This window comes from Lepidochelys kempii, chromosome 8 (assembly GCF_965140265.1).
Source record: "Lepidochelys kempii isolate rLepKem1 chromosome 8, rLepKem1.hap2, whole genome shotgun sequence".
Taxonomy (NCBI): Eukaryota; Metazoa; Chordata; order Testudines; family Cheloniidae; genus Lepidochelys; species Lepidochelys kempii.
Genome location: NC_133263.1, coordinates 69,366,002 through 69,385,016, shown reverse-complemented (window position 1 = coordinate 69,385,016; position 19,015 = coordinate 69,366,002). Strand labels below are relative to the sequence as shown.

At 39.2% G+C, this 19,015-nt stretch overlaps 1 protein-coding gene across 2 annotated transcripts in view; it reads right to left on the bottom strand.

The window, feature by feature from the left end:
* COL11A1 (collagen type XI alpha 1 chain) overlaps positions 1 to 19,015 on the bottom strand; it is a 233,513-nt gene that overhangs the window by 49,561 nt on the left and 164,937 nt on the right. For both annotated transcript variants that reach the window (XM_073356871.1, XM_073356872.1), the window contains 7 exons: positions 18,684 to 18,791; positions 17,449 to 17,502; positions 10,519 to 10,572; positions 10,034 to 10,141; positions 5,214 to 5,267; positions 4,562 to 4,615; positions 4,415 to 4,468 (listed from right to left, as the gene is read on the bottom strand). In XM_073356871.1, coding sequence (XP_073212972.1) covers positions 4,415 to 4,468; positions 4,562 to 4,615; positions 5,214 to 5,267; positions 10,034 to 10,141; positions 10,519 to 10,572; positions 17,449 to 17,502; positions 18,684 to 18,791 — 486 coding nt within the window. The remainder of the gene's footprint in view (positions 1 to 4,414; positions 4,469 to 4,561; positions 4,616 to 5,213; positions 5,268 to 10,033; positions 10,142 to 10,518; positions 10,573 to 17,448; positions 17,503 to 18,683; positions 18,792 to 19,015) is intronic.

Sequence of the window (19,015 nt, the reverse complement as noted above, 5' to 3'; positions counted from 1 at the left end):
TGCCTGGCTACTACAACATTTTGGTGATGAGGTGGGACCTTCTGCCTCTGAACCCACCTGCACCCTTTCTACAAAGCCGAGGTGAGCCTCCAATTGCTTTTACCCTGGATACATATGCTTGAGGTGCATATGCTTGAGGTGCTGGATGCATATGCTTGAGATGCATATGCTTGAGATGCATATGCTTGCAATCAGTGCTACAGAGATTTCTGAAGTAAGAAAGCATGCTCTGCTAATCCACTGCCTTGGAGCAGAAGGGCAGCGTATATTTTACACTTTTCCCCTTGCGAGACAATAAATATGAGACTGCACTCATTGCATTAAAGAACTTTTTGTACCAAAAGTGCATGTAGTAGCTAATCGCTACAGATTTCACCAGCGTGAGCAGAAACCAGGGGAGACTATAATGCAGTATATTGCTTCCCTGAGGAGTCTGATTGTAACTTGTGACTTTGGGAATATGGCAGATGAGATGATTAGAGACCAGCTCATTGAGAAAACAACCATGCTTCATGTAAGAGAACATTTACTTCTAGAACCACAATTTACACTAGAAAAAGCAATAACCATTGCTAACCAGAGTGAGTCAGCTACAGCTGAAGCCAAAATAATGAGCATGGATACAGGAGGCATAGTCTAGGCTGTGACACCTTTGCGGAAAAGTTCACTGTTGCTGCAGACAAACAATTACAAGAGGAAAACTAATGAAAAACCACCAAATCAGCAAATTCAAAATATAGTAAAAGCATGCTTTCGCTGTGGATTCCCACAACAGCTTGTAAGCTACACAGGATGAATGGCAAAAGTAGCTCAGTGCAATCATTGCAAAAAGATTGGGCATTTTGCTAAAGTATGTCGTAGCAACCAGTTCAAACAACAGGTGCATGCAGTTACAATACCAGATGTTACTGTGCTGAACGTGGACAAAATCACTACTGCACATATTCCAGAACAAATAAAGTACACTGTAAACGTTTCTGCCATACCCTCAAGCAAATCACACTCTGGTCAGATAGTGTTGGACACTGGCTCAGCAGTATCTATACTACCTGATTCCATCTATTTGCATTACTTTAAAGATGTGCCTTTTACTGAACCCAAGCTTCACTTGGTGTGCTATTTGAAAAAAAAACATATTCCAGTACATGGCTGCCTGCCAGCAATAGTTACTTTTGGTGATTGCTGTGTAACTGCAGAGTTCTACATTGTCCACAAAAGCACTTCTATCCTTGGCAGAGATTTATTGGCTGATTTAAATCTCAGGGTAGTTAATGGACGAATTGATCTTCCTCAGCAAAGCACTCTTGCGGTACTCACACCAGTTTCTGGGACCCAATACCAGGTTGAGGAGAAAGTAGGCTGTGCTTATGGGTTTCTGCATAAAGTTAAAATGCAGAATAATGTGATGCCTGTACTATAGAAATTACAGCACTTACAGCACTCAGTCAGGGAAGCTGTTTCAGAGGAACTGAGAAAACTTGTTCAAGAGGACATTATTGAAGAGATTAACTCCTTGGAATGGGTTTCACCTATAGTAGTGACGCAGAAGAAGGGTGGAGGCATTCGCCTTTGTGTGGACTTAAGTGAGCCAAATAAAGCTATTGTGATTGACAGCCATCCTCTTTCTCACATAGAAGAAGTATTTGCAGAACTCCGTGGAGAAAAGATGTTTTCTACTCTTGATTTGCAGATTGCATACCACCAGGTTATGTTGCATGAAGATAGCAGAAACTTCACAACGTTTATTACACATGAGGGACTATTCCGTTTTGAACACGTTCCACACGGTCTCGCATCAGCCCCAAGTGCCTTCCAGAAAATTATGTCATTGATTTTGAAGAATCAACATGGAGTTCAGTGCTATTTGGATGATATTATCGTGTTTGGAAATACTTCGGAGGAGCATGACAATAACGTGCAGTCTGCACTAAACTGCATCAGCAAAGCAGGCCTCAAGCTCAATAGGTCCAAATGCAAATTTAGACAAACTGAACTCTCCTTTCTGGGGCATACAATTTCACAGGTTGGATTAAAACCTGATCCGGCTCATATCCTGGCAATTTCAAATGTTCCTCCTCCAGCAGATTTGAAAACCTTACGTTCCTTCTTTGGTCTTACCTCCTGATATGCAAAATTCATTCCCAATTATGCTTCTGTCAGTGAACCATTATGAGAATTACTATGGGGAAGTTCAACCTTAGTGTGGACAACAGATACACAAGCTAATTTCAAAACGGTGAAAGACTTGATTGTACATAGTCCAGTACTTGGACTATTCACTCCTGCATTGCCACAATTGTAACTACTGATGCTTCTGATTATAGACTTGGGGCTGTCCTCACACAACTTCATGAGGACAACACAGAGAGGACTGTTGCATTTGCTTCAAGGACACTAAGTAATGCTGAGAGAAAATATTCTACAGTCGAAAAAGAAGCACTTGCTTGTGTCTGAGCTACTGAAAAATGGAGAACTTACCAGTGGGGCCGCATGTTCAAGTTGCGCACAGACCACAGCCCTTTGATGACGTTGCTCACCACGAAAGGACTGGGAAGAGCAGGATATCGTATTGCTAGATGGTCTGCAAGACTACTCTCTTTCAATTATGAACTGTAATATAAGCCTGGAAACCAAAATGTGGTAGCTGATTGCCTTTCTCGCTTGCCTTTGCTTTCACCAGATGGTCCACCGGAGGATGAGGATGTAGTAGTTGCGCTTATTACAAGCACTCTTACTGCAGTTACAAGAGAACAATTTCAAGCTGCCTGTTCAGCGTGTCCAATTCAACAAAAACTACGGGAATTTCTGACAAAGAGATGGCCCAGTCGCCTAAAAATATTGACCCAGTTTTGCTGCCTTATTTTAGAGTTTGGGATGAACTTTCTTTGCTCGATGGCTGTGTGCTACGAGGTACACACCGGCTACTTGTGCCAGAAGAATTACATTCAAAACTCATACACCTGGCACATGATACCCATCAAGGAATTGTCAGAACCAAACAACAACTACCGGGATCTGTATTGGTGGCCAGGGATGGACTCTCAAACTGAAGCACTATACTACCCTCAAGCCAATGGGGAAATCAAACGGTTTAACAGAAGATTGACAGAGAATTTGCAAATGGCTAAACTGGAAGGGTGATTGTGGATAACCTTCACTACTGATTTCTTGCAAGCATACCGGGCTACATGACATGCCACAACACAAAGCTCACCCGCAGAGTTACCAAGGATGATGTGCGGAAAAACAGTTGAACAGAACCAAGCAAAGTATAAGGCTTTCACAGACAAGTGGCGGGCTGCTAAGGAACCAAAGTTTCAGGAATTACACAAAGGGGACCATAAATTCACAGCTCCTCTTAAAATCATAGAGATAAAGGGACCTTACACCTATCGACTTTCTGATGGGCGTGTATGGAATGCTTCTTATCTTGCACCTGCCTATGCACCAAGAGGAGATTATGCCAACACCCAGTCTGCATTGGATGACTTCACCATAGTATCAACACAACAAGACATTGCACTGGAACTGGGGCTTGAAAGACGGTCTGTCAGACCCAGACGACCACCTGTCTGGACTAGAGACTATGTTATGTAGTATCTATAGTGTTTTTAGTGTAATAATTCTGTCAACAGTATAGTGCCTTGTTTCCTATTTGTTCCTGTGGTTAGAACAACCATGTTTATTGTAATTGGGAGAGTTTCTTAAGAGAGGAGGGAATGTGGTGTTTAGATGTTGCTTGTAATTATTAGAATTGGGAGCACTGGCTGTTGGGAGTCTGAAAGGACAGGAAACAGGAAGGAGTGGGGAGGAGTTGAAGAGGCTGAGGGAGAGCTACTGAGGGTGCAGCAGCAGCTTGGAAAAGAGGTTTCCACTTCAAAAACTAAAGTCCTGTTGAAGTTTGTTAGTACCTTGCCTGGCTACTACAACAACAGATCCTGGGTCCCATTTTAACTTGAACTCAGACCCTCCAGACCTGCAGGGTCCTGGGATTCTGGGTCTGAGCCCTGGGTTAGCGCAATTGCAGTGTAGCTGCAAAGGGGGTTAGGTCTGAGGCTGGGCTGAAGCATAGGCTTATGTTGCAGTGTGGACATATCTGAGAGCATAACTTGGCCTACCAACCTTGTCCTTGGTTACTAATCTTTTTTCTATGAGCTATTTCTCTTCTGCTCAAGTTCATATCCATGACTGTTGAACACTTTTGTGCTGTACAAAAACTGAAAAGGATGATTTCAGGTCATAATAATGCACGTCATGTATTAGTTGAGCATCTACATGGCTGTTAATAATTACCAAGGAAATTAATGGTATCTGTGATTTCTAATATTCCCAGAAAGAACAGGGGGAAAATGTATGTCCTCCTCCTTATCTCAGAGATGTCTCTTTTATGTGTCAATATTACCAGCTTTCCTACCTTGTCACCAACACCTCCAACAGAGCCAATAGAGCCTGGGGGACCTTGAGGACCCTGCAATCATAAATGGATGTAAGTTAGCTAACTATACTACTTATTATTGTTTTTCAAAGGAATGCAATGAACAATACAGAATGTGTTTCTTACATCTGCTCCATTAGGACCCTGGGGACCTCTTGGACCTGGAGGACCAGGCGGACCCTGAATCAGAGAGAAAATATGATATGTGAACTGCAGTATTTACAGTCATAAATATAAGCATGGATTTTTTGTCAATTAGCAACAATATATTCTGCATGCAGAGAGCATTTCATCTTCGGAGTGTTGTGCAAAGAGTAAGGTCCAGACTGTGGTTCCCCATTGCATGAGTCCACATGGTGATGAGGGCACAAGGAGCCTCTTGTGTTCCTACACAGGGACAGACACAATTATAGTTTCTGTGGGTTGCTGTTATCTTTCAGTGCCTCAGAGCTCCTGCTCCAGGGATGCAACACCAGTCTCCAATGCTGGTCTCTCTCTCTCTCTCTCTCTCTCTGACAGGCATAAACTGGGCTGCTCTAATTAATCCTCATAGGTCCCTGTAAGTCAGGTAGATAAGCATTGAACCCCTCCTTTTTAAAGATTGGAAACAGAAGTGAAGTGACTTGCCCAGGGTCACAGCAAGAGCAGGTGACAGTCACAGGACTCTCTGTCCCGTGCTGTAGACCATAAATGGAATATCAAATTGCAAGCTATAAAGCAAATCAAAAAACAGAATGTTGTCTAGCACTTACAGTGACCAACAGGGAAAAAACCTTACCATTGGACCAACATCACCGTTCTCACCCTTTTCACCCGGAGGGCCAGGCAGACCCTGATAATAAGAAAGAGAAAAGAAAATACTGATAGTAAACTACTTAGAAGAAATAATGTAAATTACAGCTACCCATTAAGAAAATCATAAGATAAAATTTGAGGACAAAAGCTATCTGAATTAAACAGAAAAAAAATAATGTAAAAACTAGTTTCATATTATGGCAACAAAGATTAGGGCATCCTTGAATACTTATAAGTATAACTGATGAGGAAAAAACTTTATGAAAAAAGAAACAAATTAAAGAGCTAATATGGCTGGTTTAAAAAAGACTGTTATGATTCTTTTTGGACACTGATTAATTTGATTACATACTGTATATATTCCCATACAAAAACTTGATTAATTTAGATGTAAGGTTGCTCAAGTGTATGCTCGTGGAAGGAAATTGTGGGTCACGAGAACATACACCCAATACAATACCAATCCCCAAGCGTATTGCACTATACTCAGCCACACCTACCCAAAGAGTCAGCACCTCAGCTGTGTAAATCTATGTAGCTCCAGTGAAGCGAATAGAGTTACACTAATTTACACCAAGTTAGGATCTTGCTCTCAATTTCAATTAAACAGTACTGTCAACCTTCAGCACATATCAAAGAACTGATAATCAAGTCACAGTACATAACCTTTACTCCAGTTTTACTGTAATGCTATATTATTTAATAACTTTAATGTATAACCTTAGGTCCCAGTATGGCAACTCCTGATTGACCTCAACACATCCCCTCTATTGAGGGCCCAAAGGCTCAGGGCCTGAAGCTAGAACACTTGCAGTTCCCTTCTAACAGGGAGTTCCCTGTTGGCTAACCATGGCCAGTTTTTGGGCCCTCTACTGGAGTGGCATAATGGGCATGGATCAGATTATAAAATCTGGATGAAAGGATACAAAGCTGAGCACATTCTCAAAAACACAAACAAAGATTATTCTGGTACTAACAGCTACTTTTATTACAGTGGTGGATATCATGTTGACAGTAAAACTCTACAGTATGGAATTCATAAAAAAACTGACTGAATTCAGATGTATAATGCATCTACTTTTTAAAAAAAAGATTTATGTCAGTACAGTCTGTTAGTGAGTAAAATGTGCTGAGCTTTAAGAAAATATATGCTTCTTTTCAATATACTTGTTGGTACAATATATCTGCAGTTGCTTATTTATTATTATTTAATGAGCATGAAAGAGGCAACTTTAACTCGTCCTGTGATACATTTGGTTTCTATATTTCAATCCCTTTTTATTTTGAAAATTAAAAGACTGTGATGCATTAAAATGGAAAGCTATTAGTGACAGTAATCTGTTGACTAAAATGAATCCGCTGATTACAGGCATGCTGAATAGTAGCATCAATGAATATTTGTCTTGTTACTAGCTTATGATCCAGGTTATAATGACACATGTTTTAATTATTTACCAACATACCAAATGTATGTTGATAATTGGATGTACAGTAATAAATTCTCATATTATATTTTGCTACAGTATATCTGTACTCTAAAAACAAACACTTGATTGTACCGAACAAAACATCTGTCCCCATTATTGAATATGCAATTCACTATGTGGTTGCATTATAATGTCCCTGAAGTGTGTGTTATAGTGTAATTAATCAGAATTAATGTTCCACCATGGCTTTCAAAAATACACTATAATAAAATAATGAGCCATTATCACTTCAAACCTCACTATATTCTGGCCAAATTATGAAATAATACCTTTCAGAATACAATGGTAAATAATTTCAAGCAATTGTGCAGTTACAGAATAGGTGAATAGAGTGATCCTGAACAATAACATGCATACTCATTGATATTGCAATAAATTCATAAGGCATTAGAAAATAGTAGGTTCTTTTTCAATATAAAAAACGCAGCCTAAGGGAGATATGGCATTTACAATCCCATTTTTTTTTAAAGTAAGTTTGAAGAATTTTAAACAGAGATTTTTTTCTTTTACTTGCAGGTTTATTCTCTACAAACAAGGGCCATCTCCTGTCATTTCTGATGGATACTCTCTAAAGGGAAATTTGAGTCATTTTGAGTATTCAATAACCAATATGTTCAGCTACTAAATATTCTCCATTTTACTAAATGGGAAAGATTTGGCTTTAAACAATGATGTTATGTCAGTTTCCCACACATGTCTTCCAAAAGGGTTGTTTGTTCATTTATTTATTTTTGGAAGAGGTAGGAGTTATCTTTATTACATGTATGATTTTCAAGAAACTAAAAGCAGCGAGCAGGTTATGATTACCATCTAGGTGTCTGGATATCCTCTAACTTCCCTCATGGCTTTACCTTGGATAACTTTGTAATATTTAAGCAAATAATATTTGGATTGACGACAATAACTTCAGTGGTGTAGTATCCCCCTAGTTCATTTGTTATGTGAAGGGATATATAACATTTCCCTATTCACTTTCTCCATTCCATTCATGATTTTATAGATCTCCATCATATCTCCCCTTAGTCGTCTCTTTTTGAAACTGAACAGTCCCAGTCTTTTTAACCTTTTCTCATACAGAAGCTGTTCCATGCCCCAAATCATTTCTTTTGCCCTTTTCTGCACCTTTTCCAATTCAAATATATCTTTTTTGAGATTGGGCATCTAGAACTACATGCAGTATTCAAGGTACACTACGGATTTGTATAGTGGTATTATGATATTTATGGTCTTATATTCTATCCCTTTCCTAATGGCTCCTAACATTTTGTCAGCCTTTTAGACTGCTGCTTCACACCAAGCAAATGTTTTCATGGAACTATGCATGATGATTCCAAGGGCCCAGTCTTAGAGATGCATAGGGTAAAATGCTGACACCAAGGAAGTCAATGGAAAAACTCCTATTAACTTTCATTGTTGCTATGAGGAGTCCTACCAGTTACTGATGACAATAAACACTCCGCATAGCATTTGCTCTTTCATACCCCTTTCTGGCAAAGTAAAACTATCTTAGACTCTGAGATGATTCAGATACGTAATACATATTTTTAACATTTGCCTTTCCCTTCCTTTCTTTCTGCAAGAGACATTTCTATTTTTAAAAGTATTATAATTTAAATTTAAACAACACAGTGAAAATTCATATAAAGACTACATTAAAAAGTTTAAGACAGACCTTTTCCTGTGTGAATGAAAATGATTTTTAAGATTTAATGCCCACTATAAGCAGCACCAGTAGAATTTAATTTCAGCTGGGGAAATTTGATTATCATGAAATACTATAAACAAAAAAGATAAAGTTGTTACTCTCCATGGGTTCACTGTTACTATGAGAACCACATTAGTGAATAAAAAGAGCTCTTGATTTCTCAGTGGTACTTCATTACCATTAGCATATGTGTGATCTTGGTCCATGGACCAGCACACTCAGAGGAAAATGAGATTTGGGCAAATATAATTCTTCTATAGAACTCATTTATTGGTTTAAGTCTCAACCTAATTGATTTCTTACTTTTATGTATTATTTCACTAAATTAAAATATATGAAAGTAAAGTATATTGATCCTTTCTAATACACTCTTAATTTAAACAATATTTTAAATCTGGAAATACCTAAAAAGGGTAAGGTTATTTCATTGTCTTTTAAAATACTAATATCTGTAAATAAATCATAATATAATCAACGCATCATGTTTTTTTAACTGAGCCTCTGATTCAGAAATGTTAAAAATATCAACAAATGCCTTTCAAAAGTAGAAACAGTTTTATGTGAAGTCATACATGGGAAGTTCCACCAAATCTTGTACTGTAGGTTTACATCCCATGCTGCCTGGCAACACACTCAAAATTAGCACAATGTTGTCCAAGCAACATTGCATAGTAAGATTTTGGAAATGGGTGGTTAAACAGGTTCTGGGGTTAGTGAAATAGCAAGTGCACCTGAAACTTGGCAGATAGGAAAAGTGTTGTGCTATTTAATAACTTCCCAGACCTACTGTATAGTTTCCATATAAAAAAGTGTAAAATAGCTTAATAAACAGTCAAAAGTTCAAACCACTGTACCCTCTAATATTTGTGAGTTGGAAAAGAGTACAAAAATCTTAAATATTTTGTTCTTTATTCTCTATTCCACTATACTTAAGAAATTAAAAATTAAATTTTAAAAAGCAAGATTTTTAATTTGTAATGATATGCCTGAAATAGTGACATGCTGTACATTTTATTGAGCATAGTGTCTGTGCCTGTCCTTTATGTTTGCTGACTACCCTATGGAATGACTGCATTTTGAGAGGCAGAGATTGCGACGCCAAACCATGCCAAAAGTTATCAACAAAGGCAGCAATGTATACCCAGAAGGAAGTTTTTCTATTCTTTTCTGACTTAAGCAATGTCTCTGTTTGTATCAACAAGGAATAGAACATGTTACCATTGTTTCCAATGAAACAACACTGAACAAATTACCATGGGATCTGGTAAATTCTCCATCAATTTGAGTCTCTATATCAAAAGTGGATGTCTTTTTAAAAGATATGCTTTTGTTCATGCACAAATTATTTGGCTAGATGCATGAATTATTGGGTGAAATTCTATAGCCTGTGTTATGCAGGAGTTCGGACGTAGATGATCATAATGGTCCCTTCAGGCCTTAAGATCAGTGTATCCATCTATAAAATCTATGAACATGGAGTCTCCTTATCATGTATTATTAGTTGATGGTGTGATGTATTTAATGAAAGGCAATTCTTTCTTGTTCACACAAGTGACGATGTGGAGATAATGGTCCCTATTGCTGAAGGGGAAAAATAATACATTGTCTTACCTGAAGACCAATGGGGCCTGGAGGACCAGGGAATCCTCGTGGACCTTCATCACCTTTCTGCCCAAACATTCCTTGCTGACCTCTTGGGCCTGGCTCTCCATCACCTCCCTGATAGACAGGAAGAGAGGACATGAGCAAAAAGCATAAAGATGCCAAGCTTGATTAAGAAGTTCCACTAAAATCAGTGGAGTTGTTTCTAAATATATGTGGTATCGAGTTGATTTTGCTATTGTTTATTATATACATAGTAAAAAAAAAATGGTCCAAATGATTGGTCCAATTCACCATGTGCATTATTCCAGTGTTAAAGAGTAAGGTGTAAATCCTTTGGATTGTGAGTGTGGGGACATATTGTTACATATATGTTGTGATGTCAAATCTTTTCTATGTTAAGCAGCACAAATTAGCACATTATCGAGTTTTGTAGACCTAGTGAGAATCTGAAAAGGCCTGGGTTTGCTATGCATAAAAACTGCATTACTTACCGCTATACCAGGGGCACCAACAGGACCTTGAAGACCTGGTGGACCCGGAGGACCCTGCATAAAAAGAAAAAGACAGCAGTTTTGGCATCTGGAATAAGATGAACAGTAGATAGAGAGAGAAGAGTATTTGCATGATCAAGATCTATTAAGCGTTTCTATATTCCTCCAGAGAGAATGTAATATTACTCAAAAGTCTTTTACATTTCAGTGCAGTCAGGCATTATTTGTTTAGCTCTCAAAGACTCAGACTTGCCTGGCTACAATAAATTTTAAACTGACATTTACTGAAAGCACTTACATTCATAATGTTTCAGGATATTTAAAAATGGATTTCCATTCAAACATGACTCTAAATGAATACTGGCTTTTCCAAAACTAAAAATATCAGACCTTTTAATGAGATTTGTACAGAGGAAAGTCAACTCTTAAAGTGTGTTCTCACACTCTGTCTTCAAACTGAATGCTTATTATTTGAATCACATTTTCCGTAAAGCTATATATGTTTTTGTGATTGCACAACACTTGCTATCCTGTCCTTCCTGACTGAGAACTGAGCTTGTCTGAGCACTATGGGTCGCATTCTTATTTATAGAAACACCCTTTTACACTGCCTTAAAGTGGATATAAATTACATTCTGTATTGCTAGAACAATTCAAAGGAGTCTTAATGTAAATGGGAATCTTGACACGTCATAAGACATTACATGTCATATGTACATATCATATCCATCTACATATATGCTATGGGCCTGATTGTGCATCTCTTACTCATACTGGAGGAACCTTACTCATACGAGTATTCCCACTGAAGTCAATAGGACTACTCACATGAGTAAACGGTGTTACTGCGGGCCTCATGTGTGTAACCTTTACCTTGCATGCAAGATGGTTTACTGATTGAGATGATTGATTTTCTGGAAAGTCCCAAAGGTGAAGGTATGGCCAATGGGAAGGCAATAGGAGCTCCAATTTGTGTTGCAAGAAGAAGAGGCATTGCTCGATACATGCCAAGCTATATTGCAGGGTAGTTTATTGAGTGGGGGAAGTGTGAAAGGCTAGTTCAAATCTTACTACACATTCACCAGGCTTACTACTGCTGATATTATGCAGTGTTGTTGCTGTGTCAGTCCAAGGATATTAAAGAGAAAAGGTGAGAGACATCATATCTTTTATAGGACTAACTTCTGTTGGTGAGAGAGAGAGAGAGAAGCTTTCAAGCTTACAAATAGCTCTGCTGATATTGTGATGTCTGGTCACTTTAGTATTGTCTGCTAGATTCAATAGCATGAAAACAAGAAGACCTGGATTGTCTAAGAATTTATAGTAATGGCCTCTTAGCGCTCCCTGGTTGTACTAAGAAGAGCTCAGTCAGCAGCATCCCTTGAAGTGGTACAACACAGCTCCACTGGGCAGTGAGTGGATGGCTTAGCCAGTCGAGAGCAGCAATTCTGAACCCTTAGCAGGCAACAGGAAGAGGTTGGGAGGAGAGTAGGGTGAATTTTGGGGGGTTGAATAGTTTATTTGCTGAGCAATGCAGTTAGGTTGAACTGAAACTATTTGTGAATTTGCACTGTATTCGTTTTGGCTGGGAAAAAGTTTTTCAGGGCCAGCTTCAGAAAAATGAGAGTGTGTGTATATGTATCCCCCTTATAACCTTTAGCCTAGTGGTTAGGTAAATTGTATGGGAGGTGGGACACCTAGGCTTGAAGCTGGAGCAGGGACTTGAACTCATACCTTCCCTTGTCACATGAATGCCCTAACCTGCAAGATGGTTTGCTTTCAAGTTTTCCTATTGAAGCCCTTCCACTTTGTATAAATATTCATGAAGCTGAAGAAAGAATGAGAATGACTCTTTAGCCTTGTAATTGGCTAACGAGTCTCCTAACTCCCAGATTTGTGCCCTAATCACCAGGCTAAAGAGTCATTTCCTTGCTCTCGCTCTTTGGCCTAATGAATGTTTATATATTTATACAAAGTGGAAAAGCTTCAATCAGAGCACTTGCACACAGACTAGCCTATGGGCTGGTGGTGAGGATAATCACCTGCAATGGGAGAAATCTGAGTTCAATTCCCTGCCTCAGAGTGGAGACTCAAACCTGGGTCTACCACGCCCTGGCAAGTGGACCACAGCAAAAGGTTTTAAAGAAGAACATTCACTCCTTCATTTCACTGAAGCTGACCAGACTTTTCCAATTTGCTAAGAAATTCTGAGTATTTCCTGAACCAAATATTTGTTTTGATTTTTCAGTTTGCTGCCAGAACTGAAAAATCAATTATTTACCTGGCTCTAGCAGGGAGGCTCCTCACTTCCCTCTCTCACCCTCACAATAGCACAGTCTAGAGAGGATTTGATCCTGCAAGCTCTCTGTGCATGGAACTCCCACTGAACTCAGTTTGTCAATGGATTGAAGGATCTGACTCTACATGCTGTTTTAACAACAAAAGCTGCACAATATTTTCTTTGTGAAAGTGAGAGCACATTGTACGGGGAGACTTTGGCAAACCAGTAAAGTGCCTGAAACCACTATAGCTTATTGCTCCAAGCAGCCAAGTCAGCAGGCTTAGTTTAACCAAGGCAGGAGGGGTGCCACAGAAAGGGCAACTTGACCCTGCATCCTTCCTGATAAGGATTGTGTTGAAGTTGCTGATACATGCATCTTAGAAAAGCAGGATGTGCCCCAGGAAGGTCTATTGGGGCCTCAAGGCCGCAAACTCTGGAAAAAACCCCATCTGGTTAATTGATAATCGGAAGGAGCCTCTTGCTTGCCCATTGGTACTGCTGGCTTAACAAGTTTTCTTTAAGGGACATGTCATTCTGTTACTAACGTAAAAATAAGGGGGAAATGTTTGAGGTAGGGGGACTCTTCAGGACTGGACTCTCTCTCTCTCTCTCTCTCTGGATGCATCTTGTGTTTCCCAGCAGCAGATGGGCTGCTGCTGTGACACTCAAGAGCCACGCTCAGCTTTGGTCATTATCAAGGGTTGGGGGTGTTTTACTAACCTCTTGTGGACGTGTGTATAAGTGCTTGACACTAAGTAAAGTTTAGCTTTAAGTGAAAGCACTCTTGTGTTGTTCTGTTTGTGCCAGCCAGCCATCGGTCGGACCCCCTGATTTATTTCCTGACACCACCTCGCACAGAGTAAAAGTTACCAAGAGCTTTGGGTTGAAAGAACCCCAGGTAACAACATCAGATGGGCCCATCATGCAAAAGAAAAAACAATTACAATACTATTGGATTGTGAAGGGAGACATATATCTGAGAGGTACATTGCTGGAATTTTTCCATCCCCCTCTTTCAAAATACTTGCATTATAGTTAACATTTGAGTGCTGCAGTGGGCATTCTAGCAGAGGGCTGGTGTGATGGAGAGAACCATCACAGAAAATGTGGAAACTCAGGAGCCTGGTTTGTGATAGGGTTAAGTTGGTGATATATATTAAAACTCTGTTGTTAATCAGGTGGAGGGAGTGGATTGGCAGAACCTGTCAGGAGTGGGGCTAAGGCAGTATAAAGCCTGCCCGATGAACAAGGTGTGCACTTTAAGCTGGGATTTTAGTCTAGGCAGAAATCTGCTCCAGTCCTTCCTTTGGCTGGGAGTTCTAATGTACTTTAGGGCCTTGCCTGAGTTTAAAGAGCTTATTCTAGTCTAGAAATTTTAGAAAAGACTGCAGTTAGGTTTTCTACCCTTCACAGGAGAGCTTGTAAAGGGGTATTTCTTAGCTGTTTGTTTGGGAGAGGGGTGTTGATAATTTAAAACATTTTACTTCCTTAAATTGCATTTTTTCCTCCATTTCCACAGCACTCCTGACTTTCCTCTTGTGCTCTTTTTTTCCTTCATAGTATCGATGAGTTTCTGACCCACTGTACAAATACCATGATGGCAGTGGCACTGGCAAATGTTTTCAGTCTCTTTCGTGACGTATCTTAGTGGCACAAAAGGCTGATTGTAAACCCTAGCTGGGTGTTCTCCTGGCATGGAGAAATCTCCAGTGGGGGTGTAGCTGGCAGAGTCAGCTCCTGTACATTGCCTGCAATCTCCAGTGTCAGGGGTGCGTCCGGGGCAGGGAGGGATATACTGGAGAGTTGAGCAATGCACTATAGCTATCCCTGGCTGGCAGATAGTCCTTTGGCAACCATTATCACTATAGGTTTCTTGTTAAATATCAATTAGTCAATGCCCCTAGATGTCTAGATTCCTCTGAAGAGGCCAAAGGAAAAAAAATAAGCCTTAAACATCTTCACTTAGGACCCCCGATCTTAATCGACCCAAGTTTCCCCACCTTACCTTTTATCAGAAGACAAACACTTGAACCAGAAGTCATCTGAGATGAGAGGTTCAAGTGCTTGTCCCCTCCCCTGCAAGATCTTTGAGGGGAGGCCAGATGGAACATTCTATCCCTCCCCTGCACACTCCTTCTGTCTTATGGGAGGGAAAGCAAGTTTCACAGAAACACACATTCTGAAGTTAGTGGACTGAATAGGTATAGCGGAGGGTAGAATCTGACTCAGTGCCTGAGTTCATTTGTGTGCTCTAACATCAAAGCTGTATCACACCTTCAAATAAAAACACTACAGCAGATGAACACTGAAACAATCCAGGATTTCAGTGTGAAATACTCCAGATATGTGCATATTCATGCAAGCCTCACACTTGAGTATTAAGCATGTGCAGGATACAATTTTCAAACACTTATTTTGCAATTACTTTATTTGTAAAGGAAGGCTCCTGAAACATATCAAAAGCTCTCGTACCTATTAAGGGTTATGGACTGAATGATCAGCCCTTTGCCCAGCTCGAGTAGCTGTGCTGAGATGGGGCAAAGCAGGAAGGGCAAAAGTTTTCACAGACACACTGAAGAAGCGATGTGCACCTTTAAGGGGGAGAACAGGAACAGTTGTATGCTGCCACATACAGAGCCCGAATGGAACTGGATTCTGGGCTGCACAAAGATGTGAACGCCTCAACCCCCACCCTTTTCCATGCACAGAGAAGCACTATGCTTGTGTACCACGATGGCTCTCTCCAGCTACATAAATAGTAGCTGGATTTGTCCCTACATCGAGGGCAAGTTTACAACAATAATAATTAATAATAAAGCTGATTTACAGTTATCTGGGCACAAAGTACATGCCTGAATAATTTAACCCATTTTAAAAAGTTCTCATTTGAGATAAAATTCCATCTGGCCATTTTTTATATCAGACTCACCCAAAAGTTCATCTCTAGGTTGAGAATAAGCGCTAAAAAGAGGAATTTGTTCAGTAACTTTTCTAGGTATATTCCCTGGAAAACATGGACTGATAATAGATGTGCTTTCTCAACCATATCTATGATATGTTCCCTGTGTTAACAGGCCATTGCAAATATTTTACTACAAAATTTATGATTTGATCTGACAAAACAGAATTGTGACAAGTATGCATTTGCTGCATGTGGAACTGCAGAACTAAGCCTTCGCATGAATAACTGCAGGAGGATGCTCTTATCTTTTTTAAAAAATGCCATTTCCAACACAAGTTTGCTCTCTATATTCTCCTATGAATATTATTAAATATGAAAATATTATTAAAAGTATTAAGTAGCATATGCCTTGTATTGAACAAGATGCCATCTGAAGTGAAGATATATAATCATACATTTGACAGTTGATTAGAACACTCTACATTTACAGTGCTAGATGCATAATTAATAATAAAACATCTTTTTCATGATCGGGAAAAGTGACTGAATATTCTACTGTTGCCCTGAGCTCTACTTACTCTCACATTTTGAACTGGAATGTAATCAAGAATCTCTCTTCAGTGACTTCTCCCCCATTTTGTCTGAACTTGTTCAGAAAAAAATAATATAAGAGCAAACCCAAACACTGAAGAGAGACTTGAAAATGACTTGAGACTTGTTTGGGATTTGAAACAGTGACTGTAAAGCAATCAGAGGGATGGGAAGTACTGAAATACTGTGGGGAAGGTTGATTGTCAGATATTTCTGGCCTGACTGGAAAAAGGAAGTACTTGAACTCCTGTGAGAATATTCATGCGATTTTAGACCCTGATCCAGGTCTACGGAAATTTATGGGATTCTTAAGATTGAATTCAGTGGGCCCTTAGGGTATGTTTACACTGCAGCAGGGAGCAAGCCTCCCAGCCCAGGTAGACAGGCTCACACTAGCGGAGCTCAAGCTAGCAATCTAAATATAGCTCTGGTGGAGATTCAGGCTAGTCTCCTGAGCTCAGAACCAAGTGGCTGTGAGGTCCTGAGAGGCTGAGCTACAGTATCAATTCTGCTCTTTTTAATGTGCTTGCTAAAGTTTTGTTAGTGTAAGTCTGTTCAACCAGGCTGGGAGGCTCACTCCCATGCCCTTAGTGACTTGACACATTTGAAAGTTTGCATAAAATATCTCGACTTCTGCGTACCTGTCTGAATTGAACCTCAGAGATCCATGAAGTTAGTTCATCAGTAGTAAAATACATTTCAAAAGCTTCATAAAGGATATGTCTTTAGAATAAAATACTGGACATATTTACACACTGCCATTTCATGTTCACAGTCAATATTTATTGGATGCTAGCGCAGTAATGCATAATTGCATATATGCTCTTTGATACTTTCTACCCTCTGATACACCCATCTATCTCCTAATTATGCCCTAAGTTAACTGGATGTAAGAGAATACTCACTATTTATGTAGAGTATTGTTAACATTATGTTAAAACTCCATGTAAAATATTTTAAAGGTGTAATTAAGTCACATAATGTGATTGACAGTTTTCTGTGTTTCTATTGGTTGAAGTGTGTGAGTCTATGTGAGACATACAGCTGGTTCCTGCCAGCTCAGCAAATGGTTCATTAGATACAGGAGTACAGTAATTAATTCAAAGGCAATAAAAAAGTGAAGCCAATACACTGGATGAAGTAGTTAGATACTCACATTTTCTCCCTTGTCACCTTTACTGCCTTTCTGACCTGGTTCACCAATTTCACCCTGTAATTGAAAGCCAGAAGTTACATTTCTTCTTTAGAATGGCCTACCTCCTAACTGCAGTCAATACCACTGTATCTTTAAATGTCACCTTTAACATGATTATGCTGCCTGTTTTATGCTGCAGTTTCAAGTGTGAAGGCCTAAGGGGAACAATTTTGCATGGATCAATCACATTGGTATGACAAATTAATCCAGGTATTGATTGGTATGCTGCAAAATGCAACATGACCTCGCTTTGAAGTATACTACAACTAAGTTATAAATAAAGGAAACTGTTTTTTCTCATGTCAGTTTCAATATGAACTGATAATAAAAGTACCTTGATTTATAAACTAATCTAATTACACATGACTGAACAACTGCTTCTCATTGTTGTGCATGGTATTTCAAAACCTCAACATGACTCAAATTACCCAGTAACCATCTAAGAAAGTTTTATTTGTTTAGCACAATAATAAAAGACAGTTTGTGTGATTTAACATAAGGACTCTCTGTAGGTTCATAGATTCTAAGGCCAGCAGGGACCATTGTGATCCTCTGTATAACACAGGCCATAGAACTTCCCCCAAATAATTCCTAGAGCATAAAAATGCCTAGTTACATAATAACACAAATAACACAGCCATGTACTATAAACCTAAACCTCAAAGTACTTCTATTTGTGTTACTGAAGTTAGTTAAAACTGTGATGGGTTTCAAAGAATAATACTAGACCAAATCTAAGCTGATTCCTGAGAGGTGCTGAGCACCCTCAACTCTTCTTGGAGTCAGTGGGACCAGGAAGAATTAGTCTCTTTGTTTTTATGCTCTGAACACTTAATGCTGAGGCTCTATTCTACCATCAGTAAGATTAAATGAGTATGCATTATTGAAAATGTTTTATCTTTCTCATTCACTGAGGCAAGTTTTTTAAATAGGTAAAAATATATGTTAACATCATACACCCTGATTTGTTTTGCTGCAGTTTCAACCTCACTTCTTTAGTGGTAGGAATCTTAAATTGTTTACAGTTGCTTGGACACAGATCCTGATCCCCTATGACTCCTGTCTCTTAGATGTCTGACTTTTTTTTAAAAAAAGAGTTGTTTAGCCACAGTGTCTAATGTGATGACAGCTACAGCAAGTCCATTTTGTGTATAAATCATCACACAGGAAGACAAATGCAAACAATAAGGACTGACCTTGTCACCATCTTCTCCAGGAGAGCCACCGGGACCGGCAGGACCTGGAAGACCTACAGGACCCTGTACTCCATCTCGTCCAGCAGGACCTTGAGGACCTTTTTCACCCTGAAGAAAGAAAAATCATCTGTATTTATCACAAGAGAATAATTAAGAATTTAGTACAATGAATTCATACTTCTTCAACCAATATGCAAATTGTTATATAGCAACATACAAAGATGTTTGACTGAAATGCCTTTCTTGTACTATTGTGGCCTTTATCACATACACACAATCACACTCAAAGATTAAATGAAAGCCTCTCACAAACATTAGAAAGACAAGGTGGG